This window comes from Pan paniscus, chromosome 4 (genome assembly GCF_029289425.2).
Source record: "Pan paniscus chromosome 4, NHGRI_mPanPan1-v2.0_pri, whole genome shotgun sequence".
NCBI lineage: Eukaryota > Metazoa > Chordata > Mammalia > Primates > Hominidae > Pan > Pan paniscus.
In genome coordinates, this window is record NC_073253.2 from 152,691,043 (window position 1) to 152,717,760 (window position 26,718).

Genomic DNA, 26,718 nt, shown 5'->3' on the forward strand with positions numbered 1-26,718 from the left:
ACCCCACCACACCTGGCTAATTTTTGTATTTTTAATAGCGATTGGGTTTCGTCATGTTGGCCAGGCTGGTTTCAAACTTCTGACCTCAAGTGATCCACCTGCCTCGGCCTCCCAAAGTGCTGGGATTATAGGCATGAACCACCGCACCTGGCCTAGAAACTTTTGACCTCAAAAATCATGTGACAGCTTCGTCACTAAGCTAATGTGTACCTGTCACAAGAACCATATATATGCACAATCATTAGTAACATGACTTGGACACAGCTACATCTTTTTTTGAGACAGTCTGCAACCTTCTCCTCCTAGGTTCAAGCAATTCTCATGCCACAGCCTCCCAAGTAGCTGGGACCACAGGCACACACCACCGTGCCCCGCCAGGACACAGCTACATTTTGAGTATGAATATTTTCCAAGGCATTTTCTACACACATACATATATATTTATACTTACTTTACAAAATCATAGTATCCACAGTGTTTTTTTACTTAATATAACATGCGTATTTCTCCCTGTAACTATGTAGTCTTCTAAAATGGACTTTTTAGCAGAGTATATGGAAATTTTATGATTTGTTTTTCTAATCCCCAGTAGAACATCCAGACACCCTGTCTTTCATGGGTGCCCTCCTGCCCCCAACCCTCCTAGGCTTTCTTATGAAAAGGGGCTGCCAGTGCAAGAGTCTGCTGGAACAACCTCTCCAAACAGTTTATGTCAACTCCTGGGCCTGTTTCCTTAGATTTTTTTCTCCATCTGCTTCTCTTCCTAAGCCCTTCCTGGCCTGGACCTTTCTGGAACAGAAGATCTCCAAGGGTTCCTTGCTCTCCCCCAGCCTGAGATTTTTAAAAGATGATGAGGCGTTCCAGTGGCCCTGAGAGTCCTCATCACACTCTTACAGTATTAACAGGCCAATCCATCAGCCATTGATGAAAAGTGTACGGGGCTCCACAGATCTCTCCACCACAGCCTTATGAGGCAGCCTTGTCCCCATTCCACAGACGGGGATGCTGTGGCTCAGGCAAGTCCAGTAGCTGGCCGAGGGACACACCTGCTGAATTCAAGTCAGGTCTGCCTGAGGCCTACCTCATGTTTATCAACCTTATACCCGTAACTGTCCAGGGCTCTAGCATATTGGAGAGCCACATCCCATCCCCTGACCACAGACACCTGTCCACCTGTCTCCCCTAAGAGGAGGAATAGAACACTTTCCTCCCATTATTCTCCCACCACGTTGGGCTCCAGGAAGACCTGCATTCCTGCCTTCCTAATGTACCATATTTCTTCCCACGAAGGCACAGGCTCCCCTTCCACCTGAAATGTGCCTTCCCTCCTGCGTGCCTCACTAACTCCTAATGCAGCCTTCAGATATGGGCTCCAGGTCACCTCCCACACAAGCAAGGAGGTTCCCCCTCACATTATATATGTTCAGAGCACTGTGTCATTTGTCTTCCTAGCACTTGCCATGGACTGTACATATATTCTTTTGCAATTATTTCAATATGTGTTTCTCCCACTAGACTATCAGCTCCCCAAGGACAGGAACTATGTCATTTTTGCCACTCATCCTAACCCTAGGACCAGACACAGTAGCCCACACTCAGTGTGCCTGTTGAATGAGCAACTGCTCAGAACCTAAGCCAACTGGCCATGCCCACTCTCAGGCCATTCCTCAACCCCAGTGGCCCTCCATGTTCATACCACTCCCTCCTTTCTGATGGGTCTATGTTGATCTCTCTGGGCTCATGGTGGTGGGGGTGGCATCCTTGACTAGTTCTTGTTTTATTCTGAAAGTGACATACTGGCATTAAAAAAAGAAAATCACATCACAGAGGTCATAGGCAGGGTGCGGTGGCTCACGCCTGCAATCCCAGTGCTTTGGGAGGCCGAGGTGGGTGGATAATCTGAGGTCAGGAGTTTGAGACCAGCCTGGCCAATGTAGCAAAACTCTGTCTCTACTAAAAGTACAAAAAAAAAAAAAATTAACCAGGTGTGGTGGCACACACCTGTATTCCCAGCTACTCAGGAGGCTGAGGCAGGAGAATCGCTTGAACCCTGGAGGTGGAGGTTGCAGTGAGTGGAGATCATGTCACTGCACTCCAGCCTGGGCAACAGAGTGAGAGAGAGAAGGCCATAAAATCAGATTTTTTTTTCCATTTATACAGAACCTCAGTCTCACCCCCATAATTTACTGTTACTTGTTATCTACCCCAAATTGTTATGCATGTATAAACATACATATTTTCAGCCTTCAAAAAATAGAGACGAAACAATCCAGTTCTGCTTTCTGCAGAAACCACATGCATTTGTTAAAAATGACCGGGCTCTGCCGTGTACCCTCCACACTCACTGTGAAGATCAGAAGGAAGGAGAGAGTTTACACATAAACAGTTCCTCCTAGCAGCCCTTTTGGGACTTGACAGCACTTCCTACATCCCCTTTCCATCATCTCTCCTCCAGCCTAAACAGCATGAGCTTGTTATTTTAAGCATCCTCATAAGGCCCCTGTTCAAGCCCATATATCTGGCTGTGTGGCCTCCAGAATAAATTCCGTGCAGCTGGAGGGCAAGCAGGCATGTGCAGCTCCACTGTGGAAGAGAGAGTCAACATGCCACGTGATCGTGGTTTCTGGTTAGACCAGACACTCATAAGAAGAACTGATCTTGGACACTAGCGATGCTGGCCACAAACTAGCAGAGGCGGCACAAACACTCCAACTGGAAGGCTTCTTCATATCTGATTTTTCATGGGGTATTTATTGGACAGTTATATGTAGGAAACACCTGTGACTAAGAAATTTTCAATTGTGTTCTCTTTGACCTTGAGCTTTGAAACCAATGCAAATTCTTCCCCTCCCACTAGCACCATTGTGACCCCTCACCTCTTCTTCTCCACAGTCACACTCTTCCCCATCTTCCAGATACCCGTTCCCACACCTCCGGCCTCCATACAACATCCTGGTGTCTGGCATGTTGGAGAGACACATTCCACCACCTGACTGCAGATACCTGTCCAGCTCCCTCCTGTTGCATCCATTGAACACTTTGGGAAAGGGGTGCCTGGCAGAGGACAAGGCTGGAATTAGTGGGGAGTTTGAGCATCTAGCAGTCAGGCAGGTGTCACTCATGCTGTCACTCCTGCTACCCGTGGGGCTGACTCCACCTGGGTTCAGACTCCCATTGTCTCACACACATACATTCTGGCCCCTTAGAACATTTACCAATACATTAATTTAGAATTTTTTCATCCCTTGAGTTCATGTCCTTAGTAGGGACATGGACGAAGCTGGAAACCATCATTCTCAGCAAACTATTGCAAGGACAGAAAACCAAACACCGGATGTTCTCACTCATAGGTGGGAACTGAACAATGAGAACACTTGGACACAGGAATGGGAACATCACACACCGGGGCCTGTCGTAGGGTAGCAAGAGGCGGGGAGGGATAGCATTAGGAGATATACCCAATGTAAATGACGAGTTAATGGGTGCAGCACACCAACACGGCACATGTATACATATGTAACAAACCTGCACGTTGTGCACATGTATCCTAGAACTTAAAGTATTAAAAAAAAAAAAAAATTCTTTCATTCTTAGTGATGAGATATTAACCACCCCATAACATTCTATTTTTCTCAGTCGGCATGGAGAAAGCATTTGAGAATCAGGAGTAGCAATTTCTGCCCATTGCATGAGGGGGTTGCGATAAGTAAAGGGTTGTGAGTGTGTTACAAGAGGTCTCCTGAGACTTAGCACTGAAGAAAACACCAGCCAACCTAAACTTTTCCTGAAGCTGATATCAGGTGAATATTCTCTTGTGACAGAGGACCAGGCCAAAAAAAGGCCAAGATCATAAGTTTTATTTCATTTTGGGCCAGTGATCTCACTGCTGTTCTAAGGATGCAGAGGGCACTCCAAACTCAACCAGCCAACTCATAAACGCATGCTCTTTATCACAGGAGTATGGAAGGTCCTGGGTCCTACCATTAGTGAAAAGGACAAAAAGTACAACCATCTGGGTCTACAAAAGGAGAGTTATCCTGCTCCCAATTCTCTAAACCAATTAAAGGTTAAACCCTCCAAGAAACTGGAGCTTTTCCTTCAGTGGGAAGGTATGCTACAAGGAGTTTGTTACTAATAATTGTTAAACTATCTATATTTGTGAATAATTTAAAAATGAAAGAGAGTAGTAATCAATATAACTCTCAATCATTTGTCTTCAGATACGCTTTTTAGATTGAGAGAGAAAGGGGTGAGCTTAACTATGAGCTTATAGGGATCCAGGCATGACTGTGAAGTTGTATCCTGCTTCATTCTTTTTTTGTTTTTGCGGTTTTGAGACGGAGTCTTGCTCCGTTGCCCAGGCTGAAGGCTGCAGTGCAGTGGCACAATCTTGGCTCACTGCAACCTTTGCCTCTCGAGTTCAAGTGATTCTCCCGCCTCAGCCTCCCTAGTAGCTGGGACCACAGCCGTGCACCACCACACCCAGCTAATTTTTGTATTTTTGGCAGAGACGGGGTTTCACCATGTTGGCCAGGCTGGTCTCGAACTCCTGACCTCAGGTGAACTGCCCACTTCAGCCTCACAAAGTGCTGGAATAACAGTCGTGAGCCACCACACCCAGCCAACAGCATCCTTTCCGTGTCACAGCTGAGAAGTAATTTTAAAAAATTGACACCAGAGCTCTAAGAAAGCTGCACTGTTTCTTGGAGACATTGAAACACCATTCTCTAAGAATCATAAACAGGCCCTAATGGTGTGGGGTGAAGGAACACAAGGTCCCATCGTGATGCCTTCCAAAGAGCCTGGAAGAACCCAATGCTTTGTGCTGCCTGAGTCCAGATGCTAGAAGACAAGTCCTTTGAAGAAACTCCCTAATTCTCTTCAGAGACTCTGGTTTTAAAAATCCCTCATGACCGGCCGGGCGCGGTGGCTCACGCCTGTAATCCCAGCACTTTGGGAGGCCAAGGCGGGTGGATCACGAGGTCAGGAGATCGAGACCATCCTGGCTAACATGGTGAAACCCTGTCTCTACTAAAAATACAAAAAATTAGCCGGGCGTGGTGGCAGGCGCCTGTAGTCCCAGCTACTCAGGAGGCTAAGGCAGAAGAATGGTGTGAACCTGGGAGGCAGAGCTTGCAGTGAGCGGAGATCACACCACTGCACTCCAGCCTGGGCGACTGGACTCTGTCTCAAAAAAAAAAAAAAAAAAAAAAAAAAATTTCCTCATGACCACAGGGAGATGCAGCTGCCTTACCCTGTTCCTCATGGGTAATGTGGCCTGCAAACTCCCTGAGAAGTCACTGTGGGGTGTGTGGATGGCCCTCTTCTTCAACTTGTTCTGTTACATCGGAGCTTTCAATGAAGCCTGGAATTGAAACAGCACTGATCCAACTCTCTTGGGATAGAAGAATTAAGGGTTGTGGCTATGATCAAAATGTGTCCTCATCAAAAATTCATGAAATAAAAAAGACACATATGGCCAAGCCAATTTTATAACTCAACACCTTAAAACAGAAATTAAATAAATCTAGGGTTACACCAGCACCAAACCTCCTGCTGGAAAGTTAAGTTCTTGCTGCACATTTGCCTTGGTCTTCTCTCAATTTCTTTGTTGCAAAAACTACATTTTTTGGCCCCATCAGAAGTTTAAGGGAGTCTCAGTGGGGCCAGCTGGGAGGAACCCCTGGGTCACACTGTCCAGGTGTGCCCGCCCTCCTCCCCATCCTCCCTCTTGCTGTTTGACTCACCCAGTGGCAGCTGCCATGATGCACCCACCATCAGCTGCACTGGCCGAGCAGCAATCCGCAGAATCATGGGTCATGCCAAAGTTGTGGCCCATCTCGTGGGCCATGGTGGCAGCCACGCCAATGGCATTCTCGGAGTGGTCCTGCTCAGAAGACAGAGTTGAGGTCAAGGTCAAGGGGACAGATCTGCCTCTGCCCCCCATCCCTGCCTTATCCTTAGCCAAGTCTTGCAGGTCTCCACCAATTCCACTGTCACTGAGCATACAGACTCTCCATATGTGCCTCTGACAGCAAGGCTGAATCTGCTGTCACTAGGAGGAAATCAAATGTTTAAAATTCCATGTTTCCTGAGTTCTCAAAGGTTGCAGACCACAACTGACCTATGGATGAACTTCCAGACCAATAAATGCTTTCAGAATAAATAAAAGAGGAAGATTTTTCCCCATTCTTCTTCTGAACATATATATTTCTCCAGACATAAGGAAATCAACATAGAAAACACCACCTTGATTCAAACATAGGGTGTACTTGGCTTAGTGTTTCCTGAGAAAACCACACAAGACAGATACACTCTAGGCACAGCACTTGGTGTACTGTCTGATGATGCAAAAGCTAAAGAAATCAAGAGGGAAAAAACCCAGCAGGAAAGAAGCAGCAGAAAGAGATTTACTAAACATGGAAGTGTGTTTCCTGCATTATTTCATTTAATTCCCATTCCTATCCTATGATTATCAACTGTAAAACTATGTGTTTTTTACAGCTGAGAACACTCATTAACTCACCCAAAATCACACAGCTGTTCTTTGAACCCAACAGGCTCAGACCCTAGAGCCTGTGGTTTTGGCCATTATGCTACTTTGTCGATAAATACAGAATGGATAGAAGGACAGACAAATAGATGAAGACAAGTCTTCCTTGATATGCACTTCACAGGTTAGAAATGAAGAGTCAAAACAAATAGTCTCACGAAGTCAGAGTGAATTTCAAAAGAAGGCAGTAATTTCCTAACCATGACTTTGAGACAGGTTCTTGTTTCTTAATGACATATATAACAGCACACGACCTGAAATAAAAATACTTTTAACCTCTACTCTCTTACTATTTTCCAGCCCCTGGTTTGGAACATATGAGATCTAGTGATGTATGCATGTAATCTCTTCAGGGTTCCTGAGCTTGAAGATACGGAATGAACTATAATAAATGAAAATTCACCCTTCGGTACCTCCATCTCTTAGAACTTAATGACTTCATTTTAAACAATTGCCCTTCCTGATGTCAAAACTTTTTCTGCTACAATAATAAATATCAACTTATTATTCAAAAGATGACCTCTGGTCTTGAAAGGCAGCTCAGCGCCTTCTGCAGCGCACACACACGGGCTGAGACTCACCATGTTGACTCCTCCAGACTGGTACACAGAGCACATGGCCATGAGGGGGGCCAGGCCGATGGTGGTGCCGTGGAAGGACATGCCCCTGCAGGAGGCAAGGAGAGACGGTGACCGGGGACGAGACTAAGAGGGCTGTTCCAATGTGCCCGGGAGTAAGTGGCCATCACAGGGTTCCCTGGCCCCACTGACTTTCCCAGGTCATTCCCAAGGGGAGAGGCCCTTGTAACCAGGCCAACTGGACAACTTCCAGCTCACCACACCTCTCACCTCCTCTCACCTACTCCCTCATGACTCCAGAGCAACACAAAGAGAGAGAGAAAGGTCGTTTATCTCCCACAATATACCCATAGCTGATTCCTTGGAAGGAAATGGGCAGGGTTTGCAAAGCTGCATTGCATTCCTGCTGCACAGGAAAAGGTCAGAAGGAGAGGTTGATGGAAGGGTGGCACAGATTCTGATGCTGAAGTGAATCATTCCCACTTCCACCAGCTGCCGGGATCCAATACCTTACCCCTGGCTCTGTGGTGTGAGTCCCACAGGGTAGGGGTGGGGGCATCGGGGCAGCAGCTGCGGGGCCAATGATGCTTCATTCCCACATACTCAGGGGCCAAGGAAACAGCTGTGCCCCATCAGGAGCCTCACAAAGTGCAGCTGGATGCAAGAATGAGCTGTTTCTGCCTTTGTTTTGCAATGGGATCCTAATCTGCCAGCAGCAAGCTTCATTTTCCCCAGTTGAATACATCCCTCTTTCAGTTATATACATCCAGGGTAGAGGAGAAGAAAAAAAAAAAAACTACCAGTGTTTCTGTGCATGCCACAAACATGTAATGTATTTAAAGAACCTATATGGAAATTCATTATGTGGTACTTATCTCCACGTTTGTCTTCTCATCTAGACCATGATATCTTTGACAGCAAGACTATCTTAACTATTTTGGGATCAGTAGAACCTAGCACAGAATCTCACACATAGTGGGTATATAATAAATGTTTGCTGAATTACAGGCAGACTTATCTTCAGGGAAACAATCTGCAAAGAAATATGCAAAATCTATGCAAATTGATATGAAGTCCTACTAGTTATTTTCTACATGTTCCAAAGTTCAGGCCAAAAGTTCTAATAGCCAAAGACTCTTCCTAGGCAAATGTACTGTCATGAAGTAACTATTTACAGCCCAGGTTTTGGGGACAGTTATTTTTCCCAGTTTCTTTAAAAGGATAAGCCAAAGTTTAAATGATTATTAACTCAGCTATATTTAGGGAACAGAAGAAAAATGGTTTGAAGGCCAGGCATGTGTGGCTCACGCCTATAATCCCAGCACTTTGGGAAGCCGAGGCGGGCGGATCACTTGAGGCCAGGAGTTCAAGACCAGCTTGGCCAACATGGCGAAATCCTGTCTCTATTAAAAATACAAAAATTGGCCGGGCATGGTGGTGCATGCCTATTACTTGGGAGGCTGAGGCACTAGAATTGCTTGAGCCCAGGAGGCGGAGGTTGCAGTGAGCCGAGATCACGCTACTGCACTCCAGCCTAGGCGACAGATGGAAACTGTCTCAAAAAAGAAAAGAAAAAAAAGAAAAGAAGACAAATGGTTTTATTATCTATATGCCTTTTGTTGTAACTGCCTCAAAATACCTTCAGAAGTCAACACTAATAAATACCAAATAATCACCCTGGGGCACTGTCACATGTGACCCCCATCACTGTCTCTCCCGGGCTGATGAAAATCTAGCACAATCCCTCCTCAATGTCTCCCTCCAACCAAACCCTCAGTTCCTGCACTAACACTTGGACTCTCTCAAGCACTCAGCCTTGTACCCCTTGGGAACCAAGTGAAGGACAACACAAGGAGCCCGCTCTCCTGTGCCTGTGTTGGGAGATCAGCTCATGTATTAGAACAAAGCGCCAGGAAGATTGAGATGAGTCTCTTAGAAAGTCTAAGACCTGACCAACAGTCATTCCCTTCCCAAATACATACACAATTATTTCAGATGCTCAATGGAATATGTGTAAGTCTAATTTTCCCATTAGACTGTAAACATTTCTTAGGACTAATGTGACTCAGGCTTTTAAACATTTTCTGGGGTATGCTGGGTACAGAGCGCATGTTTAGGAAATGCCTGATTCTCTGGACCAGGGAGTCAGAATGGCCTTGTACAACCAACACTCGCCATGGGGCAAACTCTGAGCATGTGCTGGGTGGGCAGAGGCTTTGCAGCCAAGGACAACACAACATATGGAAAAAGGCTATTTACGTGATTAATTGGGCGTTGTCATGGTACTTCTGGGCAAGCAGCTTGCGCCTCCAACTGAGAAAGGACCAGAGGGTAGAATATGGATTCTCTGAAACTTCACACATGTTCCCATGGGTCCACACTTCCAAGCCCACGAGAGCAATCCGGATGTTCAAGGATCGGTAAAACTGAAAGGACACAGAAAAACCACAGTATCTGTCAATACCACCTGGGATTTAAAAGCCCCTTCCTTTCATTCTGTTGGAGCTTGAGATTAAAAAGAAAAAAAACTAAAACTAAAAAAATAAAAATAAATTTTTTAAAAAAAAGCTCCTTCCTAGCCTAAGAACTCAGAGCACAGATACCAGATTTCTCTTCTGCCCATGGCTCCAACAGAAGGAGGCAACTGGTGTTACTGACATTTTTTAGAAAGGGAAAATGAGATCCTGAGAGAGAGCAGGACATTCTGGTGGCAGAACTGCGGTGACTTTGTTTAGAGATGACTGAGATAGGACATAAAATTGCTTTCAGATATGAATAGGTCTATCATGTGGAAAAAGTTGTTCTGCATGATGTTCAAGTAGGGCTTAGGTCAATAGGTAAAACAGACAGGAACATAAATTTCATTTTAAAATAGGAAGAAGGCTTTCAAACAAAGCCGGTCATGAGATAGCTCAGAGCTGAGCTTTGCTGTCTTCTGTAATCAGTGCCCTTGGCCAGGCTGTCTGGTACAATTTTTTTCTCCCAATTCCTTATGTGGGCCTTATCTTTCTTATGGGTATCTAAAAAGTTCTCTGGTATATAGATTTTTTAAAGCCACTTCATTGAGGTATAATTTGCATACCATAATACCCACCTATTTTAAGTATACAGCTCAATGCTTTTTGGTAAATTTACCAAGTTTTAAAGCCATCACCAGCTAAGCGTGGTGGCTCACACCTGTAATCCCAGCACTCTGGGAGGCTAAGGTGGACGGATCACATGAGGTCGGGAGTTCGAGACCAGCCTGACCAACATGGAGAAACCCCATCTCTACTAAAAATACAAAATTAGCTGGGCGTGGTGGCGCATGCCTGTAATCCCAGCTACTCAGGAGGCTGAGGCAGGAGAATCACTTGAACCCGGGAGGCAGGGATTGCGGTGAGCCAAGATTGTGCCATTGCACTCCAGCCTGGGCCACGGGCGAAACTCCGTCTCAAAAAAAAATAAAAATAAAATAAAGCCATCGCCATCATCCAGTGTTAGAATATTTTCATCACATCGGTGAGATCCCTCATGTCTATTGATAGTCATTTCCCATTCTCACCCTCAGCCCAGGCAACCATGCATCTACTTTGTTTCTATTCTGCCTTTTCTGGACATTTGTTTTACAATATGTGGTTTTGTGTGTCTGGCTTCTCTCACTTACCATAATGTTTTTGAGATGTATCCATGTGTTAGAGTGTATTCATTTATGATTTCTCTTTATTGCTGAATAATATTCTTTCGTATGGATATACCAAATTATATTAATACATGGATATTTTATTATAAAATGTCTCCCACTCATTTTGGAAGTAAATGAGTATAAATGACATAAAAGTGCACAGATATGCTTACTCTTCAAATTTTCTTCCCCATCCCTGGATAGTCTCAGGTTTTGTCAAGGATGGAATAAGCAGGTTGCAAGCAATAGACTACAGACGTCCTTGGTAATCTTCAGGGTTTTGTCCAAACCAGAGATCCTGAAATTCTATACGCAAGATCTGACTCGACCTCCTCGAGGCTAGAGCTACATCTAATCTTTATGATCTGGCATTTTTCATCTCATACAAATATAAGCAGGAGGAGGGTTTTCTTTAAAGCTAAACCACTGGAAGGTGTGGATACAACGGGTTCTTTGATGGGTCCACCCTACAAATACTGAGCCAGTGACTTAATAAAAAGCCCCATGTATGGAGAGGACATAATGAGCAGGAGATACCATCTTTATCCAAAATTGGTAGGTACTGCCCCAGCTGAAAAGAATAATCATAGCACCAACATTTTTCCACCACTTTTTATGTACTAGGCACTGAGGCTTAGAGAAGTTAAGGAACCTGCCCAAAGTCTCAGCAAGAAGATGGTGGAGCCAGGATGAAGGCCCAAATTACAACCTCAGAGCCTATTTGTGACCCTTTACCACTTCAGTGCTGCAGTACCTACACATCCAGATAATCCACTCGTTCCAAGAAACGCTGGTCAAGATGGGCTCCAGATTCAGTGAAATATCAGTTTATTTCAACAGAAATTTTGATTTTTCTGTTTTGTGCCAGTTCAATCGTTACAGAAAATAAAAGGTTCAGATTCCAATTTGAATTTGCTTTACTAGGGAGCTTTTGAAGGAAGTAAACTTGGCTTTTTTTCACAGTTACAGAAAAACATTTTGGATTGGGTTCATGATTCAGCACGAGTCCAATTCATTCCAGTTTTAGTTCAACAATAGTTCAGTTCAAGTAGCTAGGTCAGCAAGCTCCAGAGAAGTGGGCGTGGCTTCCCTTACCCGCCAGGAGTGACTAACACCAGCCGCGAGGAGAGAGCCAAGACGGCTGCACAGGATGCATGGGCCACCCAGGCTTAGGGCTTTCAGTAAGGACTGGGGCTTGCTGGTGCCTCTCTTCTCCCTTCACTTGTCACCAGCGCCCTTGGTTCCATCACATACCCCACAGAGGGGATACCCAGCCAAGTCCGAACCTGCCAGGTCTCCAAACAATAGATGTCACATGGGGGAAAGCAGAGTCAGCCTCCCATATTCTCCCCAGGGAAACAAGCTTCCCTTGTTTTCCCAGATGTTGAATGTTTGGGTTGTAGGATTATTTAAATGTTATTCTTGAGTGAGTCAGGAGCTAGAGGGAGGACTGAACTGTGTCCCTAGAGTCTGTCCTTCCAGGAAATGCCAGTGTTTGACTTTCACCTGTCACTGACCACTGACCTTTGTTTCCAGAGCCATCTAGGGCAGAAAAAAACCATGGGCATGGAAACTGCCATCTGATGACTTCAGAACTAATACATTTGCCTATTAATCCCTAAAACATATTTTAAGTGATCTCCTATATTCTCTAGTGTTTAGGAAAAAATGATTTTCCCTTTAGACCTGGAATTCATGAATCCCTAGCAGGCCCAAAGTTAAGCTTCATCCATGTTATGAGTATTCTAAAATTGTGCAATAAACGTTACCAGATTCTCAAAGAGACTTGTGATCCCAAACACATGAAAAACTACTTTTAAAAACTATATACTAGGCCGGGCGCGGTGGCTCACGCTTGTAATCCCAGCACTTTGGGAGGCCGAGGCGGGCGGATCACGAGGTCAGGAGTTCGACACCACGGTGAAACCCCGTCTCTACTAAAAAATACAAAAAATTAGCCGGGCGTGGTGGCGGGCGCCTGTAGTCCCAGCTACTCGGAGAGGCTGAGGCAGGAGAATGGCGTGAACCCGGGAGGAGGAGCTTGCAGTGAGCCGAGGTCGAGCCACTGCACTCCAGCCTGGGTGACAAAGCGAGACTCCGTCTCAAAAAAAAAAAAAAAAAAAAAAAAAAAACTATATACTACTAGCCTACCAAGAGGCTACTGTCATTCTAGGTTACCTATTCTGCATTTTGTACTATAACAAATATCCTCTTTCATATACACAATGTACTTCCAAGTCCCAGACCAGCCTGTTCTAGTAAAATTCAAAAATGTAGGTATTTCCGAAGAGCATCTTGTAAAAGGTCCTGACCTAGGAAAGTTAACCACTGCACATCCTTCCTAAGAGACAAGACATAATTTTAGGATAACTTTACAGATGGAGACTTTATAGATTAGCCCCAAGCAACCCACTTCTCAGACAATCCGCTTCTCAAGCAACCCACTTCTCAAACAGCCCACTTCTCAAACAGCCCACTTCTCAACTTTTAAGGCTGTGTGTCTTTCCCACCCTGACCTACCTCAATTCTCTCCTAAGTCAGAGAATCCCTGGGCTTTATATCTGGAAGGAACCTTAAAGAACCTTAAAGGATTCTTAAACTGGGCTCTTCCATGCCCCAAGCTGCTCGGGAGCCACTGCAGGGGTAAGAGGAAGGGGTCAGAAGGACAGTGTTCTGGGTCCTCACCCCCGCTCCCGCTTAGAGCAGTCTGTTTTCATCTAACTTTTATAGTAGATATTGGCATAAGATTTCATTTTTTAAAATTCCACCAGGAAAATAAAAATAACAAAAAAAAACCACACATTGATTTACGACAGCCTTTCTATTTATAAGCTGAAAACAGAACAAAAGAAAAAAAATGCAACACAAAGAAAATGAGTTACTTGCCTAAGGGTACGTAGTTCAGGGCTCTGTCATGACCGCCCTGGGCCTCTATGGCACTGCTCATTCCCTTTCAGAAGATGGCTGGGGCAGCCAACCCAGCAGAAGGCAGCTCCAGTGCCCTTGGAAGTGCTGGCACCTGGCACCTTTCCCACAAAGTACACACCTGGTCTCACCTTATCAACATAGTTGGCGATCTCTATGAGCTTGTGCTTGGTGGCGTCCTGGTCTCGTCGATTCTTCTGAAACTAAATGGGACAAGCAGAACCATGTGAGATCCCAGAACCTCTCACAGGATGCTTCCTGCGCCCCATTACTTGTCTTTGAATTTGCTCTTATTTTCTTCTGTCTTCTATGAGCCATCATTTTTATGCAATTGTCTTCCCCACCACAGTAAGAGCTTTGGAGGGTAGGACCTGTCAACATCCATCTTCATATCCACAGCTACTAGCTCAGCGCAGCACACACAGTAGGCATGCAATAATTATGCACGGAGTAGAATTGCCTTCCTCTAACCCTTGAAGCACATCTTATTCTCCTGTCCTTCGAATTACATGGCCTCTGGCAAACTCCCACTGGGGCTTAGGAGGACTGATCCAATCCTCACCGTGGTCATCACCCCAACATGAAGCCACCATTACACAGATCTCATGAGGCTTCCCTACATGTGGTCAATCAACAATGATCGAATTGCTGCTGAATGCCTGCTATGGGCAAGGCATTGTGCTTAGCACTATGTAGGACACAAAGAAGTGTGAGATCTTGGTTCTAGCCTAGAGGAGCTTCAATTAAAACAGAGAGGGCCAGAAATAACTGTGGCAGATGCTGAGTGACAGATCCTGTACTTAAGGAGTATAGAACTGAAATGGTTGAGAAAACCTGCCGGGAAAACGTGCACAGAAATAACCACAGTGGGAGGTCATGTGAATGACATGAGTGCCAACGAGGAGGACCATAAGACACTGGCAAATAGGCTTCATCTTGCACACCACTCAGATCCACTGGCAGTGCCTTCTACAGTGAGAAGAATGAGAAGAATTATGAGACTGCATCGATTCAATCACATTTCTTTCTTTTTTTTTTTTTTTTTGAGACAGAGTCTCGCTCTTGTTGCCCAGGCTGGAGTGCAGTGGCGCGATCTCGGCTCACAACCTCCGCCTCCCGGGTTCAAGCGATTCTCCTGCCTCAGCCTCCTGAGTAGCTGGGATTACAGGTGCTCGCCACCATGGCCAGCTAATTTTTGTATTTTTAGTAATGATGGGGTTTCACCATGTTGGTCAGGCTGGTCTCAAACTCCTGACCTCAAGTGATCCATCTGCCTTGGCCTCCCAAAGTGCTGGGATTACAGGCGTGAGCCACTGCGCCGGCCGTAATCAGACATTTCTAACCAAGCACAGGAAAGAAAGCTGTGTTCCATTAGAAATATCTGCCATGGGTACCAGAAAGAGGACATTTTAGTATGAATACCTCCTATTTACCATTCCTGCCTCAAAAAGATAGATCTCTCTGAGCTGCAATGATGAAGGAAAGCTTCACAGTGTAAAGAGAAAACCTGCTACAACTGCAAATTACATTTAAAAATGATGGGCATGTCCTGTACACTGCCATTGTTACACAGAATCTGGGTCCTCTCTAATTTATCTTAGGTACCCACTATACATGTTATTTCGATTCAAAACCTTCACGTCCTTCCTCCACCCCATCCCATGAGAATATCTAAGCAAGAAAGAACAAGAACAGCCAAGTAAAACAACCTGGGGTATTTGTTTGGCCAGAGGTGTGTACCAGCCCTGATACAGGGAAGAAATCCACCATTTCCCTTTCACCACAGCTTGTGGACATTCTTAGGCTTCCTTAAAACTGCCACTCACCAGAAGAGAATCTGTCACCACTGCTTTCTAGAGTTAGATTCAGTGTGACACTGTGACTTAGACCTTTCCAAGGTGTTAATCCAGGAGAGTCTCATTATAGAGGCCTCCTGTTTCTAAATTGGTCTCTCGGCACAGACAGCGTTGCAGCATTTCCATTCATTTAGTAATATTTATTAGAACATCAGGGTCAGATTTCATTGTCTTTCAAAAAAATATTAATCTTCTCTTCAAAGAACTGCCCAATGAGACCATCATAATTTAAGGAGCGAATTCTGTTGTCCAGAGTATTCTGAAGCAGGAGTCAGCAAACCTTTTCTGCAAAGGCCGGATTAGGCTTTGCGGCCCCATAGTCTCTGCTACAACTCTTCAACTGTGCAGTAGTGGCTCAGAATAATACAGACACCTGTATATATAATACAGAAGCCTGGATAATACAGAAACCAATGGGCCTGGCTGTGTTCCAGTAAAACTTTGTTTGCAAAAACACAGGATAGGCTGGATGTGACCATGGGGTATAGTTTGCAGACCCCTGATGTAAAGAAAGGACTGTCTCAAACTTACATTTTCTAGGGTGACACAGTAAGTACCACATGCAGCACCATCCTTTCCCAGCCACTCTGCACTGTGCCAGCATCATGGAAGTCCTTTACAGGCCTGTGTTTACAGTTATCCTGTCTACTCCTACAACAGCCCACCTTACTCTTTATCCCCACCTGGATTCCGTTCCACCTGGGGAATGAATAAACTGAGAACCACCCTAGAAGCTCCCACCTAGGCCCAGGGAGTGAGGAGCTGCCTGCTCATTTTTACTGCTGACAACTCCCTCTCTAGGCAGCAGCAGGGTCTTGCTCTCCCTATCTGTGTCTCCACTTTCTGCTCTGCATTCAGAGCCCCAAGGCTCTGTCTCTGCAGCAGGTTATAAATCATGGTAAAGCAGCCCTCCCCTTTCCTGCCTTCCCATCCTCTCAGATTAATTAATTAATTGTCAAGAATATATTTCTGTCTGCAGAGGATGGAGACAGGTGGAGAGGGGATGATTCGTGAGCCTGTGAACCCAGCCTGGCCTGTTACACACCCCCACCCCAGTCCCTCAAATGAATCATTCAAAGCCTTCAGCGGAGGGGTGTCCAGGACTGAGAAATGAGCACATTCCCTTATCCACCACAGCTGCATGAATCACAGCCCTGTTGGGAACCCAGGGCTGTTGCTGAGACACTCTCCTTTGTAAGAGAAAGATGGCTCTAGCTGACACCAGAGTCCTGGAGGCACCTTGAGTGGACACTTTTTCTCTGGAGGTGTGCTGTGACTCTGGAGGTCAGGAGATAGAAGATGCCTAATCCCTGCCTCCCACCATGCTTCCCACTTCTCCAGCTGCTGGAGATTCACACCCAGTGGGTTTTAAAGCCTGCACAGAGATTCCTCTGAGAACAATGCAAGGCCAAAGGGGAGAAACACCCCACCTTTAAACAGAGCAGCTGGGCTCTATATGCTTAACTACTGGGGTTCCCAGGAACTTCCATGTAACCAAAGGATTCTGTAGCTGAAAAAAATGACTCAAGACCATTGTATCAGATGATCACAGATGCAGAACTTAAATGGAAAAATGTCCCAGAGTCAGAGGAGCTCAGTTTTCTTCCACCAGTCCTCCCACTACGGGCAGTCGGGCAGGGCAGGCCAGAGTCAGTTATCTCCTCCCACGACTATGGAGCCTCAGCTGGCTTTTAAACCAGCTTTGGATTTTGCTCCCCACACTACTCCCCCATCCTATACACACACTAGTCTTTGGAGAGGAAACAGAAAACATAGAACACACACACACACACGCGCACACACACACACAAACAGCTGTTGGAAAAACCAATATCAACATCAATTAAAATAAAGCTAAACGCTTTTCAAAGCAGAGCACAATGTTCCCTCGGCCCGGAATGCCCTTCACCTCCACTCCTCTGCCCAGTTAACTCCTCCTTGTCTTTTAAGACAGCTTCAAGGGCCACCTCCTTCTGCTGCTAACTAACATCCAGTGACTAACACTCAAAGACCTTCTGGCCTGCAGCCTAGTGCTCTCCCCACCACCAGGCCCTGCTGCCAGGACACATGCTTTGGAAATGTGACTAGGTACAGCGGCCTTAGAATGAGCTCTTTGGGAAGATGGTAGCTAAACCATGTGGATGGGATACAGATAGACTGGAGTTGTGATGGGCTCTATCCTCAGGAGAGACCAAGGCCAGTGTCTGCCCTGCTCGAACACAGCGAGCGCTCAGCTCATAATGACATCCAATGCACAGAAGATGCACTTAGTACTTATATGATGGAGTCACTAAACAAAGTGAGAATTGGAGGTAACATCTGGCTAATTTAGGCAAATATGGGCTCTGGGGCCTAAACTCACTCTTTAGGTGTCTGCTTCAGTGTCAGAGAAGCTTTCCCTAATTCCCAAAACCATGCTGAATCCCCCATTATCTGCACTTTCATCCCTCCTAATGGTCCATCTTAGTGCTTATCACACTTTGGACCTACAGGTTTGTGTGCTGTTACTGCAAACTCTGCAATGCCCGGGGAGGGTCTGTCTTCTTGAGATCTATATATCCAGGTGCTTGGCACATAATAGAAAATCAAGAGATCACTGATGAATAAATGAAATATATGATGAGCCAGGTGAGGGTTCCTCAAATCTTAGAACCTGTCTGATTTGAGGAACATGGAATTAAAGGCTGAACTGCTATGCCTTTAGGTCAGTGGTTCTCAAACTTGACTGCGCAACCCAATCGCCCAGAGGTCTTGTTAAAACATGGATTTCTGGACCCCACCCTGACAGTCTGGGATTCAGGAGGTCAGGGGTAGGGCCCAAGAATTTGCATCTTACACAAGGGTGCTGCTGACGCTGGTGCTCTGGGGACCACATTTTGGGGACCATGGCTTTAGGTCATCATTTGGCATCGACATGATTATAAAAATGGACCCACACACATGGGCAAGAATACAGTTTTCAGTCGGATGACTGGGAATATATTTATTATCTTTGCAAAAAAAAAAGTTTTAGAATTTCCATAGATAATTCCTGGGTTCCTCAGAATAAACACCAGAATCTAAAGGTCTTCAGACCCAGTATAAGAAATGTTAATCAGACAACTGTCTTGATTTTCTATGTGATTGATGTATCAAGCCAGGAGAGGCTTAGCTGTGTGTGGGGGTTGGGGAGGAAGGGGCGGGGGGAGTTGGGGGAGTTCCCCCCAACTGTGTTTAAAATGGCAAAATGAGCCTTTGGTCAGATTTTTTTTCTTTGAGACGGAGTTTCGCTCTTGTTGCTCAGGCTGGAGTGCAGTGGCATGATCTCAGCTCACTGCAACCTCCGCCTCCCAGGTTCAGGAAATTCTACTGCCACAGCCTCCCAAGTAGCTGGGATTACAGGCATGTGCCACCATGCCCAGCTAATTTTGTATTTTTAGTAGAGATGGGGTTTCACCATGTTGGCCAGGCTGGTCTCAAACTCCTGACCTCAGGTGATCCACCCGCCTTGCCCACCCAAAGTGCTGGGATTACAGGCGTGAGCCACCGCACCCGGCCTTTGGTGAGATTTAAGGTCAAAATCATAGATGAACTGGAGAAAGATGAATGGGCAACATTTCCCCAAAGCAGTCTGGAGCCTGGAATGGAAGCTATCAAGAGAGCAGTTTTTCTGCAAGACCCATTGCCTCCCCCTTACCTCTAAATAATCAGCCACGAGGTAAAGCTCCACATACTTCATGGAGTTCAAATCTTCCCTTTTCATCTAAGAAAGAGAAACAGATCAGCGCTGTAGAAATAGTGGACTTGGCCTCATTTTTAAAAAACTGCTAAGAAACAGAGCTGCTGGATAAGCAGCAGCTACCTCCGTAATGATTTTGTCATTCGGCACTTGAGATGTTCTTGGCTGTGGTGGCCGTCACTCATATAACACCTTCCACTGCCATTTGGTTATTGCTGGAGGCTGCTCTGGGACCCTGGATTCAGTCCTTTATTCTCAGAAAATACTGAGATGAGTTGATGAGCACAGGCAGGACAGAGGCCAGCATATGAGAGGGAGTGTGCTAACCACCACGTTCCCACAGAACCTCGAAACCTCGAAACACCATGCCATTTTCAGTATGAATCAATATGAGGACTGTGTGCATATGGTGTAGTGTCTACTCCAATAGGGAAGGCATACTTTTTTTTTTCCCACTTTTTAATTTTTATTTATTTTTCTGAGGCAGGGTCTCGCTCTGTCACCCAGGCTGGAGTGCAGTGGCGCCGCCCCGACTCACTGTTATCTCTGCCTTCCGGGTTCAAGTGATTCCCGTGCCCCAGCCTCCCAAGTAGTTGGGACTACAGGCACCCAGCCATCATGCCCAGCTAATTTTTGTACTTTTAGTAGAGATGGGGTTTCGCCATGTTGCCCAGGCTGGACTCAAACTCCTGGCCTCAAGCAATCTGCCTGCTTTAGCCTCCCAAAGTGCTGGGATTATAGGCATGAGCCATGGCGCCCAGCCTTCTTTTCACTTTTTAAGCTTTCTGAAGTCAGCATCTGAGTGTTTTAAAGGTAGTAGTGTTTTCCCCCAAAAGCAGTTATTCTATCATGAGGGTATTTCACACTCAACAATGACAGAATAAAAGAAAAACACTATTTCCTTTTTCTTAGGCATCACCCTTCAATTTAGAAATACTCCTGGATTCAAAGTAAGCAACCTCAGAGGGGACAAGCCTGTCCCCAGGTTGATTTCTGCACTGAGAGCCTCAAAACTCACCCTGCGAGGTCGCTTCTTGGTCTGTTGTGTAAACTGAAGAGCCCAGTCCCTGGTGGTGGGCTTGGAGTGCTCGAACCCACAGTTTCCCGGGGGCGGCTTGAGATGTTCAGATCTGTAAATAAGGTGTTGGCCCTTGCTGTCAGGGAGGGGCTCGATGACGTAGCTGAGGTTGCTGCTCACCGTAATCAGTCCTCTGTTGAGAGGAGAAATAGAATCTCTGGTCAAAGATTATGGTTCTGAAAAAGTCCCTTGTGTAGGTCTTAGTTTCTCCATATGCAAAATGACATAGTGGGTTTTGATCATTGGTTCTTAACCTAATTATGGGGCCATGTACCCCTTCGTGAGACTCTGATGCAAGCTCACACTTCCTCTCTAGAGAAATGCACTTATACATAAAAAGTGGTGCATGAGCTCAGGGCACTTGGACCTCCACCCCAACCCCCACCCCACCCAACCACCACCACAAAGCTCATCGTGAGACTCCAGGTTAAGAGTCTCTGGACTGGGAAATCTCAAAAAGTTCTAAAAAGGCTGTACCTGTGACACTTAAAACTTATGAAGGATGGTAGGTCCAGGATTCCAAAAAGCCTCCCAAACCAAAACATGGCATATGACAAATCATGGGTCAAAACTTTAGAGACTCAGAAAAAGCAGTACAGTGGCCAGAGAAAGAACAGTGGCCTGCAAGTGAGGTGACCGAGGTTCTGGATTTAGCTCCAACATTCAATTGTCACATGCTCTTCAACAAGCATCTTAAATCTCTCCAAGCGTCAGTTTCCTCATCCCTAACACGGCAATGATAACTTATCAAGACTACTGGATGATTAAGTGGAAAGACAAGGGTCTTTGTGCTTGGAAACCAGAGCTAGATGCATCAGTGATGACACGCCTACTTGTCCCACCTGCCCCACATCAGCACGGTAGTTATTTGGTGAAGTGACATCCACCACCAAGCATGAGGGACTACTTTTTTTCCTCCCTTGATTATAGATACTAGCATTGAGCTCAGAATAAACTCATGTGTCCTAGACATAATCTAGACATAATCCTTGTCCTCGAGAAACTCACAGTCCTCTGGAGGACAGTCACAAACATTTACTGGGCTCCTACTCCGGGCCAGGTATCATGCCAGTTGCTGAGGATGGAATAGTGAACAAGACACACCAAGTGCCTACCCTTGTGAAGCGTTGAGTGTAAACATTGGAATAAGTCACTCTAATGTATAACAGAGAGAGCAAAAAGTTTCATCACCCCTTGGACTGGAGGCAGCTGCTTCAACTGTTACATCACCAAGGCTTCTGAGGGCTTTTCTAGCCTTAGCAAGAAAGAGGACAATGACTAATTATCAATTGCTATTGCTAATGATCAGTGAAGGCCCAGGCAGCAGATATCTGCCAACCTTGATACAATGAGATAAACATGATTGTAAAGGTATGTAATCAAGGCTCAGTGGGAGGAGGAAGCCCAGGAGTAAGCCCCATGGACTCTAGCAGCATTTTGTATGCTCTAAAACCTCAGGCAGGCTCTCATCCATGCAGAGACCTCAGAACCTACAGCATCTCCAACCCAGTCTTTGCCACTGCAAATTGGCAGGACCTCTCTCTTAGCTTATCTCAGCTTCCGCCTCCACCACAACCGCCACTTGGGATTCCTGCCCAGATTTTGCCCTTTGGGAAGAGCCTGTGATGCTCTTTGGAAAATCAGCGCCAGGCTCTGATGGGCAGCAGCCTTTCCCGGATCCCATCCCTGGCTGACCTCATTCCAGATCCAGGAAGCCTGATGACTTCCTGGTTGCCTCACCCAGTCCGACGCAGCAGTACCCAATCACCCCCTCTGACGGACATCTCAGGTACTCCCTGAACATCTGGGGGTGGGAGCGGGGCAAGGAGCAAGGGTCGCATCCACTCCCTAATCCAGCCAGGAAAGGGCAGAGGAGAGAGCTGCTGCACGCATCCTGTTCCCAAGTTATCTTTTCATCTCAGCCAACCAAGGCCTCTCCCATCACCTCAGTTTCCCCTAACGGCTACACACTTTGGGAACACAGAAGGCTTGACCACCAACCAGCTGATGGTTCTGTGTGCACCAGGTTGTGGTTGCCAAGATTACACCCAGTGAGTGGAAAGTTCCATAGAGGAATCAGGGAAAGTTCCAATGGAGGGTCACAAGGCGCAACTGATCTGGCATCACTTGAACAAGCCTGTGAGCTAAACAGGATAGAGACCAAGCCATAGTGTGGTGCACAATAAATAAGAATCCTCATAGTGGCTGCAGATTATAGAGCCTTTGCTATGGACTTGGCACTGTGCTAAGTGAGCATTTTATTCTTCCCACCACCTTCCTAGGATCCTTACAAATATTGTCCCCAACGTACAAATGGGAAAACAAAGGCTCAGCAAGGTTAATTAACCCAAAGTCACACAAACAGTAAGAGTAAGAGTAGGGATTTGTTTTTTGTTTTTGTTTCATCAACTTTTATTTTAAGTTCCAGGGTACATGTGCAGGATGGGCAGGTTTGTTACACAGGTAAACACGTGCCATGGTGATTTGCTGCACAGATCAGCCTATCACCTAGGTATTAAAGGAGTCGGGATTTGAATGGAAGCATTCTAGTTCCAAGTCCCACAACCTTACCCTGACCTTCCACTGCCTCAATCATGATAGTCCTGTAGAGGCTGGGCGCTGTGGCTCACGCCTGTAATCCCAGCACTTTGGGAGGCCAAGGCGGGTGGATTTCCTGAGCTTAGGAGTTGGAGACCAACCTGGGCAATATGGTAAAATCCTGTCTCTACTAAAAATACAAAAATTAGCCAGGCGTACTGGCGGGCGCCTGTAATCCCAGCTACTCAGGAGGCTGAGGCAGGAGAATTGCTTGAACCTGGGAGGCGGAGGTTGCAGTGAGCTGAGATTGCACCGCTGCACTCCAGCCTGGGCGACAGAGCAAGACTCCATCTCCAAAAGAAAAAAAAATACCCTGTAGAGTGAATTAGAAAGATACCACCAGTCTACAGATGGCTCCAGTGATGGTGCCAGCAGCTCTCCTCTTAGGGGTGATTGGCCTCACCTCAGTTTCCTAAGAGAAAAGATGAAGGAGGTATGCAGCCTACTTTTCAACTTCAGATGCCATTGATTGAGCTAACTGGATGCCAGGCACTGTGTTTACAAATGTTATTCTTATTTCATTCCCACATCATCATTATAAGGAGGCACCCTCATGAGTCCCACTTTATAGATGAAGAAACTGTGGCTCAGAGACATTAAATAACAAGCTCTCATGGTTAAGGGCAGTGTGGGCTCCAGGCATGGGGACTAGGTAATCTGAAGTCAAAGATTTAAGGTCCACAGACTCTGGACCCCATCCCCTTAGCCTCTATGCTTTCTGCTTCCATCAGTGAGTTCCAAGCCTAAGTGTCAGAGATCTCTAGGAGCAGAGGTCTCAGGGATATCTATTAGAATATTCTACAGTGTATTGAAAACACAGGTATCCAGGTCTGCTGTGGATATGGTTTATTTGTCCCCACCAAGTCTCATGGTAGAATGTGGTCCCATTGTTGGAGGTGGGCCTGGTAGGAGGTGTTAGGGTCACGGGGTGGATCCCTCATGAATGGCTTGGTGCATCCTGGTGGTAATGAGAGAGTTTTTACTCAGCAAATTCCCATGAGAGTTTCCTCAAGAGCTGGTTATTAAAAAGAGCCTGGCACCTCCTCCCTTTCTCTCTCACTTTCTCTCTCACCACTTGATCTCTGCACACACAGGCTCCCCTTCACCTTCTGCCATGAGTGGAAGCAGCCTGAGGCCCTCACCAGAAGCAGATGCTGGTGCCATGCTTCTTGTATGGCTCGCAGAACTGTAAGCCAAAATAAACCTCTTTTCTTTATAAATTACCCAGCCTTATGTATTCCTTTATAGCAACACAAATGGACTAATACAGGGCCCAACCTAAAAAACGCAGAGCTGCAGGCCTGAGTAATTCCCTGCCTAGCCACACTCAGGAACTTTGGCCTGCAGACCACCCTCTGTAGCAGGCACCTGCTTTTCACCAGGCCCATAGTAATTCTGATTCAGGGAGTGGGCAGATTACAATTTGAGAGAAACAGAGGCTCAGAAGGACCCTGAAGGTCATTCCAGCAATAGGATTCTGTGGCCACTTCCCTCCCTTCCTCCAACTGCTGTTCCTGGTTATTTGCCCATGTCACGACTGCAATCCTCTCAGACAGCCTGGGGATGGAGGAGAGGCTGGCACAAGCCCCAGCACTGTCAGCGGACTGCAGCTTTGTTGCTGGGGGAATGTCTGAGAATGTGGTTCCCGGGGCTGTCCCTGCCCTCAACCCTAATTCCTTTAACTGCCCTCTTCCAAGCACCACCAGTTGTTTATCCTTCTAGGAGCCTTGGTTGATCTAATTTGCTGAATGTTAGCCCTGGCAAAGGCAGAACTCAGCCAGAAGGCATGAGCTGGGGCCCAGGAGGCTGGGTGGCCAGCCTCACATGCCATTCTCCATTCTGTTCTCCATCCTATTGCTCATCGTTAAGAGATGGATACAAATGAAATTGTATAGGAAAACCCGGGCAGGCCAGGCCAGGCAGGCACCAAGCAATTCATGTCTAACCCCTGCATAACTGAAGGATTCACCAAATGCATTCTTCAAGGAACTAGGCCAACAACTGCTTCCTGGGGACTTGTCCATTCAGAGCTAAACCAAAGGGGACACATTCTACATCCCTATACCCAGAGGTGCCCTAAAAAGTTACTACCCTGCTACCTTTCTTTCCCCTCCCCTTCTCTGCAAATTATATCCATCCAAAAGGAGTTACAGGGAATTCCAAAGGCTGCAAAAAAGAGAAGAGAAGGCTTGTAGGTCATGTGCTTTCTCAAGGACAGGGTGCCCCCATATAGCACCTGGATTCAAACTCTGGCTGTGCTGTCTCCTAGCTGTGTGGTAAGTGATGTAATAACACTGCCCATCTCACAGAGTTGCTGTGATAATGGACTGAATAGGCAATATTTACTAATAACCAAAGCAGCATTTTAAAAGAACAGCTAACGGTCATTGATTGTGTATTACACATCAAGCACAGCGCAAAGTGTTTTATTCGATAGCCATTCTACACATCTGTACTGAGAACCCAGTGTGTGACAGGAACTGTTCTCAGCTCGGGAAATAGCATGATCAAAGCAAAGTCCCTGCTGTCAAGGAGCTTGCACTCCTCACCTACTGTAAATCCACCAGTGATGTCAATATTGTTATTCCCATTTTATGGATGAGAAAACTGAGACTTGAGAACTTAAGTAGCTTGGCAGGGTTTAAATCAGGAAGTGTCTGGCTCCAGAATCTAAATTCATCACAACTTAATAACACTGTCCTCTGAGGGCTTAATCTGTGCAATGCCTGACACGGAGGGAGCATTTACGATCCATTCTGCAGAAGGAAGGCAAGGAATTCAAAGGTGGAAAGGACTTGCCACTTCTTCTCCAGGGCTGGCTGTGTGCATATGAGCCACCTCCTTCTGCCCCAGGCTCCCACCTCCCTGAGACTCTGCCCAACCTCTCTGCATCCCAGGACTTCCAACACAGAAGGAAGCTTTTAATGCTCTGGTCTACTCTTGTTTTACAGAAAAGAGGAAAGCCCACCCAAAAAAGAACTTGCCCAAGCTCACCTAGTGAGTTAATGTGAGAGCTGGGGCTAATCCCAGCTCTCCTAATGTTCAGGTTCATGACTCTGGGGTATGCCCCTGACCTCACCCCCACTGACCACCCACCCCACTCCCAGGACTTAGCCACCTTTTGGATAGAGTAGGGCCTGTGGAGGGACCAGCCTGGCCACAGCAAAGACAAGGAAAAAATTTAATGGGGAGAGGAAAACACAGAGATCCACACAGCCAGGAAGTATGTAGCTAGATCTTAAACGTGGATCCCTTGACTTTAAATTTTGAGCTTATTCCAGGCCATCATGCACACTTTCCTACACATTCTCCTGCATTCATTTTCAATCTCATGTTCTCCCTCTCTCACAGAATCTGAGTCCAGGGACCATGGTTAAGGTGTAATTACAGTGAGAGTGAGCCCTATGTTTTCGAAGGCAGGGCTGCTGTAATATAAGGGTGATCCATCAAATAGACCACTATGGATGATTTATTGTATACCTCTGAAAGACTTTCTATATAATGAAACGTGCCAGACATTAGTACAAACGATATTATGCAACCATTAAAAGAATGAGATAGATCTATGTATACCTAAAACATAATGCTTAAGTTGGAAAAAAAAATACAAAACTGTATGCATAGGGTGATCTCATTTGGATTAAATATGTTCATACACACACACACACACACACACACACACACACACAATTATGTATTTCAATAAAGGATACCTCCAACAGTAATTAAGGATACCTCCAACAGTAAT

General features: G+C 46.0%; 1 protein-coding gene across 5 annotated transcripts in view; it reads right to left on the reverse strand.

The window, feature by feature from the left end:
* ADAM19 (ADAM metallopeptidase domain 19) overlaps positions 1 to 26,718 on the reverse strand; it is a 133,429-nt gene that overhangs the window by 57,102 nt on the left and 49,609 nt on the right. For all 5 annotated transcript variants that reach the window (XR_008625463.2, XM_055112831.2, XM_063604284.1 and 2 more), the window contains exons 6-12: positions 20,313 to 20,505; positions 19,253 to 19,318; positions 13,852 to 13,923; positions 9,391 to 9,557; positions 7,135 to 7,219; positions 5,748 to 5,887; positions 2,877 to 3,054 (exon numbers count right to left, since the gene is read on the reverse strand). Coding sequence is in view for 4 of the 5 variants with exons in the window: in XM_055112831.2 (XP_054968806.1) it covers positions 2,877 to 3,054; positions 5,748 to 5,887; positions 7,135 to 7,219; positions 9,391 to 9,557; positions 13,852 to 13,923; positions 19,253 to 19,318; positions 20,313 to 20,505 (901 nt within the window). In the remaining variant the exon portion in view is untranslated. The remainder of the gene's footprint in view (positions 1 to 2,876; positions 3,055 to 5,747; positions 5,888 to 7,134; positions 7,220 to 9,390; positions 9,558 to 13,851; positions 13,924 to 19,252; positions 19,319 to 20,312; positions 20,506 to 26,718) is intronic.